Genomic DNA, 13,523 nt, shown 5'->3' on the forward strand with positions numbered 1-13,523 from the left:
CCCCATTTGTAGCTTCCTACCACTCTGTCCTGAAAATGTAGTGTCTAAAGAAGCAGCGGGATCCAGAAATCCAAGGATTCTGAGGAATCCAGTGGGGAAGGTTCCTCAGTCCCTGGGGCTGATCCAGGCTGGCACCTCAGCTCCTCCCTGTGCTCCTGCCAGCAGAGAGAGGTAAAGAGCCACAAACAGCAGCAGTGGCTCGGGGAGGGGGGGCTCTGCATTTTATCATGAAAAGATTTTACTTTTTAATGCCACGGAGAGGTTTAAAAACGTAGATAATGAATGAAAAGCACCCCTTGGGCCGTCAGGCTCCCAGAGATGCCTCTGTCCTCTGCCAGAATCAAGGTGCTGCCCATGAAATGTCTCATTCCCTGGAGTTCAGCTGTGAGCTGGCACAGTGTGCTCGGTGCCCAGGCTCTGGAGGGAGGTGTGAAGCCATGGCAGCAGGAGCAGTGCCACTGCTCTGCTCCTTCTCCCGCCCATGTGTTCCCACCTCGCTGCCACAGCTGGCTGCTCCGGGGAGCTGAGCTTAATAAAACCTCCCGCTCCCTTCCCCCTCGCCCAAAATGCTGCATTTCTTGCCTTTGACTCCCTATATTTTCCCTGTTGTGTGAGGGATGGGATGGACAGGGCGGTGGGGCTGTGGTGCTGCAAACAAACCACCTCGAGCTGCTGAAGGTGAGATAAACCTGAGCTGGAGGCTGGAAATTCATCCAGGGATCATAAAACCAAGGATAAACACCCTGCAGTGTGGATCTTTGCTGATTGAAACCCTTGAAGCCACGAGACACCACATTTTGGGATTTTTGATCCACATCTCTATTTTTGCTGTAGGATTATAGGATGGTTTAGGCTGAGGAGAACCTCAGGAGGTTACCTAGGTCAGCAGAGCTCCCTGGATCTCCTGCTGGAATCCTGCCTGTGCACTGGACTGGGTGTTTACCTGCTGTCAAAATGCAGGAACAATGTGACAATTCATCCAATTAACATTTTGACAATTAATTTGCGAGCCAATTTATGATTTGTGAGGAAAGGAGCAGCGGCCTAGCTCAGTCACTGACTTTGCACCCTCAGCGGCCTAGCCCCGTTATGACTTTGTATCCGCACAGCTTCACCCCTCAGCATCGTGGCGGGGAGAAAAAAACCTCAAAAATTAAAGGAATTAAAAATAACCCCAGCCTGACTGATGTGCAAAAAGCTGTCCCACGGAGACAGACGTTTGCTATTCTCCAGCCAGCCCCTTCCTGCGCGTTGGCGGAGCCTGAACCGCGCTGTGTGCCACTTGTGACTTCTCACTCCTCAGCCTTTCCAAACGCGCCTTTGGCAGCTCGGCTGTTTTGAAACTGTTTCATTTCTTCCCCCATTAGGGTCGCTGAAGTGCAAAGAGGCTCACCGGCCTGATGGGAAAGGATTTCTTGCCGTGTTCTTGCCTCAATCAGGTTAGCAGCGGGGAGAGCTCTCATGCTGGCCCAGACGCAGCAGAGAACAATGAATCCATCAGGGACTAAACAGCCTCCCTTTTGGGGAATAATGGCTTTTCTTAGCAGTGTTGATGAAGAGCGAAGAGGTCCATTTGCAGTAAACTGTAATTTTTTCCCCCTCTGGTCTCCTGCAGCATGCGATAAAACCGGGATGTATCATTGTCCCGCTGGTCCCTTTTCTTGGCAGGAAAGTGCCAAAGGCTGGACTTGGATTTTCCATCCCCTGCAATCTGAATATCCCCTGCAATCTGAATATTCTCGGTGTCCCTAAACTGAGTGGATTTTAGGCATCATTTCGGGGACAGAAAGCAAGGAGGGAGCTGTAAATGCACCTCAAGAAACCTCCCTGATCCCGATTGTTGCTCCTGCTGCTCCTCCTCACTCCCAAACTAGCTTTATTTCAGCTCATCAGCTCAGGATTTAGGGAGTTTATCCACAGCCATGTCCAGATTACAGAGCAGATCATATTTGCGAGCTTGGTGTGGCTAAAATGAGATTAAACCAATCTGATCTGGAGCAGCCTTGGCTGGATTAGGGAGTCTGCCTTCCCGAGCAGGGCTTGGACGTCCCTAAAGGTCCCCAACCCAAACTATTCCATGATTCCAATGGTATCCAAGTATTTTTCCAACTCTGGTGCAATGATGGCTTTCACTGAGTGATTCTCGTTCTGCTGAAGCCGTTCCAGGATAATGCTGGGAGGATTAATTAGTTAATGTTTATTGAGTGCTGGGAGGCTGCACGGTGTTATTTCAGTGCTGCCTTATTTTATCCGTGGGGACTCGATTCTGGATCCACCTACACTTGGTTTGGGATCCTTCAGCAGCTCCTGGTGCTGGGAATCAGCAGGGCCAGGGCAGTGTGTGTCCCCTGTGCTGGAACAGCTCTGGGACAGGAGACCCTGAGGGGTTTGAGGTGTCCAGGGAAGGGAACGGAGCTGGGAAAGGTCGGGAGAACTCCTGAGGGAGCTGGGAAAGAGCTGAGCCTGGAGCAGAGGAGGCTCAGGGGGACCTTGTGGCTCTGCACAACTGCTGGCAGGAGGGGACAGCCAGGGGGTCAGGCTGTGCTCCAGGGAGCAGGGACAGGAGGAGAGGGAACAGCCTCAGGCTGGGCCAGGGGAGGCTGAGGGTGGATTTTGGGGAAATTCCTGCTGGAAAGGACTGTCCAGCCCTGGTGGAGTCCCCATGGCTGGAGGGATTTCAGCGCCCTGTGGATGTGGCACTTGGGGACATGGGGCAGTGCTGGGAATGGTTGGACTCAATGGTCTTAAAGCTCTTTTCCAACCCCAACAATTCCTTGATTCTGTCATTCTGTTCAATGCCTCAACAATGCTTAGAGTGGCAAAGTTTTCCATTGGCATCCCAGGAGAGTTTCAGGCACCTCCTGTGCTGACTCCTTTCAGTGTCAGCAGGGGCAGGACATGAACAGATCCCTTTGGGATTCATCCCATGTGTGGGGTCAGTTGAACTTTGTGTCCAAAACCTTCTCATGGGAAGAATTTAGGAGCAAGGCTGTAAAAGCTCCAGTGGGGAGATTTCCTGTGAGGAGCAAGGGCAGCCAGTGGATTGTGTTACTCATTTTCCAGGTTTATCAGAAAAGCCAGACAGGAGATTCCCTATCCATGAGCAGGTGGAGTGGAGCTAATTCTTTTTCCTCCTCTGGTTTCATGTCATTTAAACAACTGGGACTACTGGGAGAGCACATCTGGGTTTGGAGGCACGGGAAAGGAGCTTGGTGTGCCCCAGGAGGAGCTGTGCTGCATCACACGTTCTGCACCACCCAATATTTGGAATTCAGCGTGGGATGGATGATCCGAGCTGTGCTTTAATAAACCTCACAACTCCCGGGGTGTGAAACCACTGGCAATTCCTGACGGGGTGCAAACTCCAGGCTGTTACCTCGTGAAAATCCAGATTTCCTGGGTGCAGGCGGGGCCCATGAGAGGTGAGAACGTCCCTGATGGAGCAGGAAGGGAAGGAACAGCTTCTGAGCTGGAACTGACTGGGCAGATGAAAAAAATTAACTAAAAATGCTCCTTCTTCAATGATTTCCTCTTTGGCCTTGTCCTTACTTAGGGAATTTTGTTGTGTGATGGTGCAAAGTCCGACCCAGGCAGGCCCCACTGAAGGTTCTCTGCAGGATTTAAACCTCTGGGTTTTCTCCTCCACACTGGGCTCATCTACCCTTGGACTCCTAATTAGTTCTTTGATTATAAAATGCCTTGTCATGATGAGTGATTAATGAGTGATTCATCCGTAAGGGCTTTTCTCCACAGTTATTCCGAAGCAGGCACCCATGGATTTAGGATCAGTGCCTAAACGGTGGCACCAGGTGGTTCTAAGCTGAAGAAGGATTGATTTGGGTTAGGAATAAGGCAGAAGGCTTTTAGGACGGCGGTGACAAATAAATTCCCCCCTCTGAGTGCAGGACTGGGAAGTGTTCCTGTGTTTAATAGGAGGAGGCTCATCCATTAAGGAGAACTGGAACCCTTCGTGCTGCTTTTATAGTGACAGGTGTTGGTGAAGAGATTGGGGCTGGATGGATTCTTTAAATAAATTCTTTTTTTTTTTTTTTTTTTAAACTATCTCTAAGCTGCAATTCTGCTGCTAAATAAGGATCGCTAATGAATGTCCTGACAAGCAAAGATCACATCTCTTCCCAAGATTTATTCCAGTCTCCATCTCCTCACCACAGCTTTGGTTCTCTTCAGATTCTGGTGGTCTTTGATTCCCTGCCTCAAATATCGTGAGCAGGTGATGTTTCTGTGTGACTGAATTCAGCTCCTGAGTTCATAAAGTCACAGAATCCTGGAATGGTTTGGGCTGGAAGGGACCTTAAAGATGAGGATTTTCTACCTCCTGCCAGGGCAGGGACACCTCCCACTGTCCCAGGTTGCTCCAAGCTCTGTCCAACCGGGTCTTGGACACTGCAGGGATCCAGGGGCACCACAGCTGGAATGGCAATTCCATCCCAGCCCCTCCCCACCCTCCCAGCCAGCAATTCCTTCCCAAGATGCCATTTCTCCCTGCCCTCTGGCAGTTTGAAGCCATTCCCTCCATCCCTTGGAAATTGTCCTCTCTCCATGTTCCCTGTGAGCCCCTTTAGGTCCTGGAAGCTCACAATGAGGTCACCCCAAAGCTTCTCCTCTCCAGGCTGGACAATCCCAGCTCTCCCAGCAGAGCTGCTCCATCCCTCTGCTCATCCTGGTGCCCCTCTGGCCTCTATCCAGCTGGCCCAGCTCCTTCCTGTGCTGGGACCCCAAACTCAGGGCTTTAAGGGTCTCCTATAGGTGGTGAGAAAAGTGATGTCTCTTCATCAAAAAAACCGTGGAAAAAACAGAATCCTGGAAAGGATGGCTGGAAATCTCATCCCTGAGTCCAGTGCCATGAAAAGCTGGATCTGAGAGCACTTGTGACAGCCTGGAGCTGATTTCCCCATCCAGGAAGGAGCTCTCCATGGAGCAGAGCCTGATCTCACCTAGGGGAAAGTTGCAGTGGCCACAGGCTGGAGGAAAGTGTTCATTTCTGCCTGCTTGGAGAGTGGAATATCAGGAGAATGGTGCTCCAGCCCTCTGGGCTTCTCTGGTGTAATCCCAAAGTGGAATGGAGGCAAAGCCCCTGTGGGGCTTTGAGCCATCCAAGGAAAATCCTCCATACCAGGAGACCCTCCTGATCCAGGCTGATCATATCCATCAAACCCGGCCTGAGATCTCAACCAAACTGAGCACGATTTGGAGTCACTCCCTGTGCTCCAGAGAAGATTCCCCAGCTGGTGTAATGAGATGGAAATGTGGCTATTCCTCCAGGATGGCCGGAGAGAGCGGGAATGAAATCCCAGAAAAAACAGAGCCTCCTCTCCCAAAGGAGCCCCCAGGCTGGCAGGACTCATCAGGGAGCTGGAGCTGCTGGAAAACACTGCAGACAGAGAGGGAATTAGAGGAGAAAGAAGGGAAAATGAGCTGGCAGAATCCTGAGGTGACTCATCAGGTGCATCTTGTGAAGTCTCTTTGGGAGAAGTAATGAAATCGCATGTTCTAACAATATTTGCACTGCAGCAGGGAAAGGCATAAATATTGGGATCAATTAATGAAATTAGAGAATTTGACCAAAAAAGCCCTAATGCTGGCTCAGAAACCATCCCTCTTCCTTTTTGCTGGTGTCAGTGCCGGCAGTTGGAGAGGAAAATCCCACAGTTCTGTTTCCCATCCGGGAGAAAGGAGATCTGGGAAGCTGTGGGATTACTGGGATGTGCTGGGAAATCACCTGGAGCTCAAGGAATTCCACCTTCACCCCATGGAAGTGCTTGAGGTGGTGACTGTCTGGGCATGGAGCCTTCTTCCCTTTGGATTTTGGGATTTAAACTCCCCTCATCTTTACCACCCACAAGGATTTTCTCTTTGTGCCCCCCAACCTCTGTTTTCCACCTGGAAAAGGGGGAATAATGCTTTTCCTTCAAAAGGGAATTTTTCCTCAGGGAAAAGCCTGTGGGTATGTGACATTTGGACATGTGGAGCTACTGGAAAATGCTGCAGACAGAGAGGGAATTAGAGGGGAAAGAAGGGAAAATGAGCTGGCAGAATCCTGAGGTCATCTCAAGCAGTGGAGTTCATCGCAGAGCTTCGTTCTGGAATGTGAGGTGAACTGGGAATGAAATTTGGGGTTGTTGGCATCAATGGGTCAATTGATGCAGTTTCTAGCAGAGTAATCACCTCATTCCAACAGATTTTTAATGGATTTATTTTTGGGAATGGCAATAAACCTCGGGTGAGGGATGAGGCTTAATTAAAGGCCCGCTAATGATGAAATCTGCAGGGTGAACAACTCATCTGCAGGATGCCCCCAGAGCCTGGGCTGGGTTTTGGTGGGTTAATCATGAGCCAAAAAGAGCCATCCCTGTGCTGGGATTGATCAGCAGTGGGAACAGAACTCCCCAGGTTCTCCTGCCCTGGGATTGGCTCCGGCACAACTCTTGTTGGAATAATTCCCTTGGTTCCTGGCGGCCTCCACTCGAGAGGATGTTGACAAATTGGAGAGAAGGAAAAGAGCCGCGAGGGTGGGGAAGGATTGGCAAAGGAGCCTTGCCAGGGAAGCAGCCAGGCTCCTGGCTCGCAGCGAATTTGTGTTTTTTTGAAATTGAAATGGAGGTTAAAGGGTGGATTTGCAGCTCCAAGGACCTGAGGGAAGAACAATCCCAGGTGGTGCCAGAGGTGCCACAGTTCTGGGTCTCGGAGCTGAACTGGAGTTTGGAACAGCAAAACCCAAGATCTGCTGGGATGTTTCAGAGTCCTGGCTTCCCACCCATCTCTGCAATGATGCACATCAACCTTGGGTCGTTTGGAGGTTATAATTGGGATTTAGGTGTAATTAATGCAGGAAACCCCTCTGCCATTCTAAAGGAAGGGTGAGCTGGGGTTGTGTCTGTGCCAGAGCATCTCTGGGTGTTGGTGTCTCCTCCTCATCTCCACCTGCACCTCTCACAGGGTGTTTCCCCCTCAGTGCTCCTCCATCTCCCTGCCCTGAGCCACATTTGGGTGCTTTGAAGCTTTCAGGAGGCAACAGTGAGAGTTTGAAAGGAGATTTTTCCTCTCTGTGAGCATTTTTTGGTGCATTTCCCTTGTGAAAAACGAGAACTCGTGGTTGTTCATTCTGTTGATTCTGATCTTGGGGTTTATTTGGAGAGATCCTCGTGCTCCCTGCAGGGTTTGCTCTACCTTTGTTCCCCAGCAAGGCTGGATTTCCGCAGGAAGCTCATCCAGGGAGAGGCTGTGCTAAATTTACCTTGTGCAGCAGAGAATTCAGGATTTGCAAAGCTCTGAGGTCTGCCTCTTGTTCTTTCTCCTTGTTTAATATCAGCTCAATATTGTCTCTTGCTGGCCTCGCTGTCCATGCAGGTGTGAAGGAGCTCAGGTGTGGAAAAGATCCTGAAATCCATCCTGGAGGGCTGCAGAAAATGAGGGTTTTGTACCAATGCCTTGTGTTCATTCCCTACAGCAGCTCAAAGATGAATATTTGGGGTGTGGGATAAAGCTACACTGGGTTGTTTTAACATTTAGCATTTAATGCTTTAACATTTAATGTTCTCTTGTATTTTTCTAGCTCTGGGGAGCTCAAAAAATCAAACAGGTAATACATTTTTTAAAATGTTTTAAATTTTCCATATTGTTTCCAACTATTGCTGCTTTTTCCCTTTTCCCTGTCCTCCTCTCCCTCATTCCCTTTGCCAGTTGCTGTTTTGCCTTCCCATGGAAATGTAAATGCTGAGAACACTCTGCCACCAAAAAGCCTGATTTTTCTTTTTTTTATATATATATTTATATATTTTGATGTCTTCATTTTCTCCTTCCTGTCTAGTCAAGAGCTTTCTTGTCTCCAGTCTTTTGCAAATAGTTTGACAGTTCCTTGGGAAGGTTTGTGCCTGGGCTGTACCTTCCTCCCTGCACTCCCAGATCCTTTGGGAATTGATTTCTCATTCCCAGTTCGTTCCACTGCAGCCTCCTGGGCTTACTGGGAAAGCTGGGGGAAATGGAAAATTAAGCCAGTAATATCAGGATTTAGGATTCCCATGGGGGTTGGGATTTCCAGAGCTGCCTGAGGAGTTTGGAATGCACATCAGGGTTGGATTTTCTGGGAAATCCTGATCCTATGTGGGGTTTTTGGGTGTCCCTTGTGGCTCCAACACCTCTGTGTTGTTTTCCCAGCTCCTCCTGGGGCAGATGGGAAGATTTTCCTGGAATTGGATCCACCCTTGTGTTTGGACCACAAATCCTTGGGGTTTCTGCTTTGCTTCCTGAGCAGAATATTGGGATTTCTCTCCTCATTCCCTCCCAATCCACAGCCAGGACTTTTCCCAGCTTGCCAGGACATTTCAGCCTCAATGGAGGTGCTGAAAACTGGCAGGGACAGAAAATCATTTTCCTCTTCCCCTCCTAAATCTGCCTTTGCTGGGGTTATGGTAGAGCTTGGTGGCTTTTGGGGACATCACGGAACCAAGGAAGAACCACTCTTTGTATTTCAGGTTCAATTATTCCTCCTAAATGATTAATTGATGTTCAGTTGCTCCAGGAGAGGGGAAAGCAGTGGCGGGAGGAGGTTTTGTGGGGCAAAACCTGCCTTTGGTGGGAGCTGTAAAAGCCAGCAGGGTCCCAAAAAAGGGAATTTCCAGGTGCTGTGTGGTCAGAATTTGGAGCTGAGGGGTGGCTTTGCTGTGCCCTCACTGTGTCTCTCTGGTGCCACCTCTGCAGGCCATCATCCACCCCGACACCAACGAGACCATCTTCATGCCTTTCCGAATGTCAGGTATGGTTTGTCCCATTCATTTCACCCGGAATTTGGGCAAAATGGTGGGGGGAGAACCTGTTCTTTTTGAATTTCATCTTGACAACGTTTAGACCGAGATCAGAAAGGCATTCCAATACCAAAATCCCTTTGCAGGTGAGGAAAATGAGGATCCAAAATTCCACTGCGAGATGTAATGCTTGATATTTTCCTTTCCTTTCCTTTCCTTTCCTTTCCTTTCCTTTCCTTTCCTTTCCTTTCCTTTCCTTTCCTTTCCTTCTCCTCCTCTCCTCCTCTCCTCCTCTCCTCTTCTCCTCTTCTCCTCTTCTCCTCTTCTCTTCTCCTCTTTCTTTTCCTCTTCATTTCCTTTTTTTCCTCATGGTGGAGAGAGGAACTTCAATTTTTAATGGACTGCAGCCAGAGCCTTTCCTGGCATTTTTTGAGGGATCTGTCACTGTTTGGAGCATTTTAATTTTCCAGTAAAAGGCAAAACTTGATGCCCACAACATCAAGGGTGTAAAACACAGGTCAGCAGCTTGATCCATCCTCAGTGGATGGAGAGGAGGAGGCTGAGGGGGGTTTATTCTCGGGGTTTATTCTCCAGGAAAGAATGGGATGAGCCCTGTTTTTGATATCTAACAGCCCCAGGATTGGGATCCCAGGAAGGATCATTTCTCTGTGCCTTAACGAGCTGTTTAATGATGAAACCATCGCCTTCCCCCTCCCCAGTTTGGGATCAACCCTTTTGGGAATGCCAGCACAGCCCTGCTCCTTTCCCAACAGAGCTATTTCAATTAATAGCACTTATTCCATGATTTTGGGTGGAAATCTTCACCTGCCTGCTGGGCACAGGGGAAAAATCACAGGGTTTGTGTTCAGTTTTTTGTGGGATGAAGCTCAGGGTGGAGTAGGGGAGAAGCCAGAACCCTGAGCTCTGCTGCCTTGTCCTGAATTTCTCTTCCAAATATTCCTTCCTCTCAGGTTGTCGCCCTTTCTGGCTGTAAATTGGATCCAGCTTCATTCAGTAATATTGGGAGAACACTCTGAGACCTTCTAGTGGAAGTCAGAGAGATGAATTATAATTAGCACAGCACTTGGCAGCCTTAGCAGGGGAGAAATGGGAAGCATTTGATTTTTTGCGGTGCTCAATCAAATCTGAGGAGAAGATTTCTCTCTGTATTAGAAAGCTTGAACCTCCCTTCACCTGGGATTAAAATAGCTCCTCTCTCTCCATCCTGAAAATTCCTGAAATTCTTGAAAATTCCTGAAATTCCTGAAAATTCCCTTTATTCAGCTTCCTTCTTCTGTGCCACATGCTGGCCCAGACAGGGTTGACTGGAGCCTTCCTGTCTAGAGGGGTTAAATTCCAGGGAATTGAGATCACAACCCAGGAAAAGCAAATGAAGGATGGGGAAAAGCAGGAGGATGCTCCAGCTGGTGGTTGGTGCATCAGGAACAGGTCCAGGATGTCCCAGGATGTCCCAGGTTGGGCATCTCATTGTGCCAGAGCTTCTCCCCTAAACTGGGACATTAATTCAAATTAAAATTAATTAATTTTTTTTTTTCCCATAGGTTACATTCCCTTTGGAACCCCCATTGTAAGTATTTGATTGTGGGAACAAAGAAATGCGTTTTCTAGCACAATTCTCCACCTTCCACCTCAGCATTCCCACAGGATTCCCACCTTCCCCATTTCCTGTTAACAAGGGTTCCATCTTGGAAAACCCACCCTCTGGTTGGGGGGATTTATCTATTATTAAGAGGTTTTTATCTATTAATATACTGAGGTTATTTATTTATTACCTGTCAGGTTATTGATGAATTAACCCAACCTCTATTTGAGGTTATTTGTCTACCATTGAGGTTATTTATCTATTACCACATTGAGGTTATCTATGTATTTTGTATCAGGTTTTTTAAGTATTATATATGTATTATATATGTATTAAACCATCCTCTGTTTGAGGATATTTATCTATTATTAAGGGGGTTTTATCTATTTATATATTGAGGTTATTTATCTATTATATATGTATTATATATGTATTAAACCACCCTCTGGTTGAGGTTATTTATCTACTATGAGGTTATTTATCTATTGATATATTGATGGTATTTATCTATTCTATATGAGGATATTGATGAATTAACCCAACCTCTGTTTGAGGTTATTTATGTACTATTGAGGTTATTTATCTATTCATATAGTGAGATTATTTTCATTATATATCAGGTTATTGATGAATTAACCCAACCTCTATTTGAGGCTATTTATCTACTATTGAGGTTATTTATCTATTAATATATTGATGGTATTTATGTATCCTGTATAAGGCTATTGATGAATTAACCCAACCTCTGTTTGAGGTTATTTATTTACTGTGAGGTTATTTATCTATTAATATATTGATGGTATTTATCCATTCTATTTGAGGATATTGATGAATTAACCCAACCTCTATTTGAGGTTATATATCCATTTTCCATCATTCCCACAACCTCCTCCACCATCCTCATCTCTCCCTCTGGCAAGCTGAACTCATTGCCTGCAAAATGCAACTTCTGCAACTCTGGGATTTCATCTCTGAGCACTTTTATTCTGCATTTCCATGGTTAAAGCAGTGCTTTCCCAGGTTATTGCTGAGGATGGGGCTGATTTGTCTTTGCGAGGGTGAATTTGGTGAATATTGTGAATTTTGGGTGCTCTCCATGGCAAAAGCACCCAAATTCTGCCTCTTCAGCACTGCTGAAACCTCAGCTCATCCAAACAGGGACAATTAATTAACCCCATTTTGTCTGAATGGGGAAACTGAGGCACAGAGTTTTCCCTCAAAACTGGCGTCAAGAGGCAGTTTGTCCTCAAAGCCACCAACTCCTGCCTCAGCTTATTATCTCATAAAAATAACTGAAGGAGCAAAATACCCCAAATTTAATCTCCTCAAGCCCAGTGCTGGTCTAGACTTGCTTCTCCCCCTTCCCAAACAGGGATGGAGGTTGGGAACCCTAAAACCAGCAGGGCTCCTGCTGTTTGTTGTGGTGAGGAAAGCTTTGGTGGCAACTCTGTGTGTGTGTGGGGCATTTTAAAAGAAAAGGTTAAACAAAAACGAGTTAACCATCAAATTGACAATGAAATCGGCCCCAATCCAGAGCTGTCACAGGAGCCGAGAGCTGTCAGATGAGCCCAATTTCAGGGAGCTGTAAAGGATAAACTGGAACCTCTTGTCATTTAGAAGGAAAAAAAAAAAAAGAGAAAAAAAAAAAAACCCAAACGTTTCAAATGTTAAAATTAAAATGTAACATTTATGCCAATCGATCTGTGAAATTTAGTGACAAAATTGGCAGCCTGCTCCGGCATAAAAACAGTTTGAGGCTTGTGTTTCACAAAGGGGGATGGGATTTCCTCAAGAGAGGCTGCGCTGGGCTCGGGCTGGGCTGGTCTTGTCCCCGAGCTGGGCTGGGGCTGGGGTCAGCTGGGCATCCCAGTGCTGGGTTTGGGGTCAGCTGGACACTCCAGGGCAGGATTTGGGGTCAGCTGGATACCCCAGGGCTGGGGTTGGGGTCAGCTGGATGTTCCAGGGCTGTGTTTGGGGTCATCTGGATGCCCCAGTGCTGGATTTGGGTTCATCTGGACACCCCAGTGCTGGGTTTGGGGTTAGCTGGACACTCCAGGGCAGGATTTGGCATCAGGTGGATGTTCCAGTGCTGGATGTGGGGGTCAGCTGGACACCCCAGTGCTGGGTTTGGGGTCAGCTGGATGCCCCAGGGCAGGATTTGGAGTCAACACGACACCCCAGTGCTGGATTTGGGGTCAGTTGGACACCCCAGTGCTGGGTTTGGGGTCATCTGGACACCCCAGGGCAGGATGTGGGGTCAGCTGGACGCCCCAGGGCAGGATTTGGGGTCAGCTGGATGCCCCAGGGCAGGATTTGGGGTCAGCTGGACACCCCCAAGCCATGAGCAGGGTGAGAAATGATCACTTTAGGGCCATCTCTGCATCCCCCTCCTGTGGGGTGATTTCCCTCTGCAGAATAACTCGGTCTGGGGGATTTTGCAGTGGAGGAGATTAAGTTTTGTTAAAATCCTCAGATCCTTCCTGACCCCACAGCTCCCCTGAGCCACCAACCCTGAGCTGTTTGTTCTTCCCTTGGCTTTTCTCCTCCATCCTCTCTGGGCCAGTTTGGGATTGACCCAGGATCACCCTGGGGACAGAGAGGGGACAGCATGGGAGGTGGGACTGGGCAGAGTTAGGTTTTCCCCCTTTTTCCCCACTTTCAGCCCAGGAGGGAGAGAATCCAGCCCTGGAATTCTGGAATTCTCCCCTGGAATTCTCTCCAATTTCAGGAGTGTGCAGAGTTTGGTTTTGCCCATTTCCCCCATTTTTAGCCCATGAGGGAGAGGATCCAGCCCTGAAATTCTGGAATTCTCTAAAAGCTCTGGAGTGTACAGAATTTGCTTTTGCCCATTTTTCCTATTTTCAGCCCAGGAGAGAGGGGATCCAGCCCTGGAATTCTCCCCTGGAATTCTGGAATTCTCCCCTGGAATTCTGGAATTCTCCCCTGGAATTCTCTCCCAGCACTTCAGGACTGGGATGTGCTGAGCTGGGCTGGATCCTCTTCCCCTGGGTTGGTGTTTCCTCCTCCAGGGAGGTTAGATTTATCCACATTTAGGGAATTCAGCCTCAAACGTGGCCTTGGGGACAAAGTCCTGCTGCCACCACAGCTTTTAACCCCTGCTTTCCCTCAGCCCTTGGAAATGCTGAGGGTTTGGAGGA

General features: G+C 48.1%; 1 protein-coding gene across 1 annotated transcript in view; it reads left to right on the forward strand.

Moving 5' to 3' along the window:
• The window catches only part of SFXN5 (sideroflexin 5), an 86,305-nt gene that overhangs the window by 21,507 nt on the left and 51,275 nt on the right, over positions 1 to 13,523 (forward strand). Inside the window, exons 4-6 of the mRNA XM_085059346.1 lie at positions 7,574 to 7,600; positions 8,719 to 8,773; positions 10,325 to 10,350. Of these exons, the coding sequence (XP_084915472.1) occupies positions 7,574 to 7,600; positions 8,719 to 8,773; positions 10,325 to 10,350 (108 nt within the window). The remainder of the gene's footprint in view (positions 1 to 7,573; positions 7,601 to 8,718; positions 8,774 to 10,324; positions 10,351 to 13,523) is intronic.

Source organism: Lichenostomus cassidix, chromosome 4, assembly GCF_008360975.1.
Source record: "Lichenostomus cassidix isolate B80296 chromosome 4, HeHo_3.0, whole genome shotgun sequence".
Classification (NCBI taxonomy): domain Eukaryota; kingdom Metazoa; phylum Chordata; class Aves; order Passeriformes; family Meliphagidae; genus Lichenostomus; species Lichenostomus cassidix.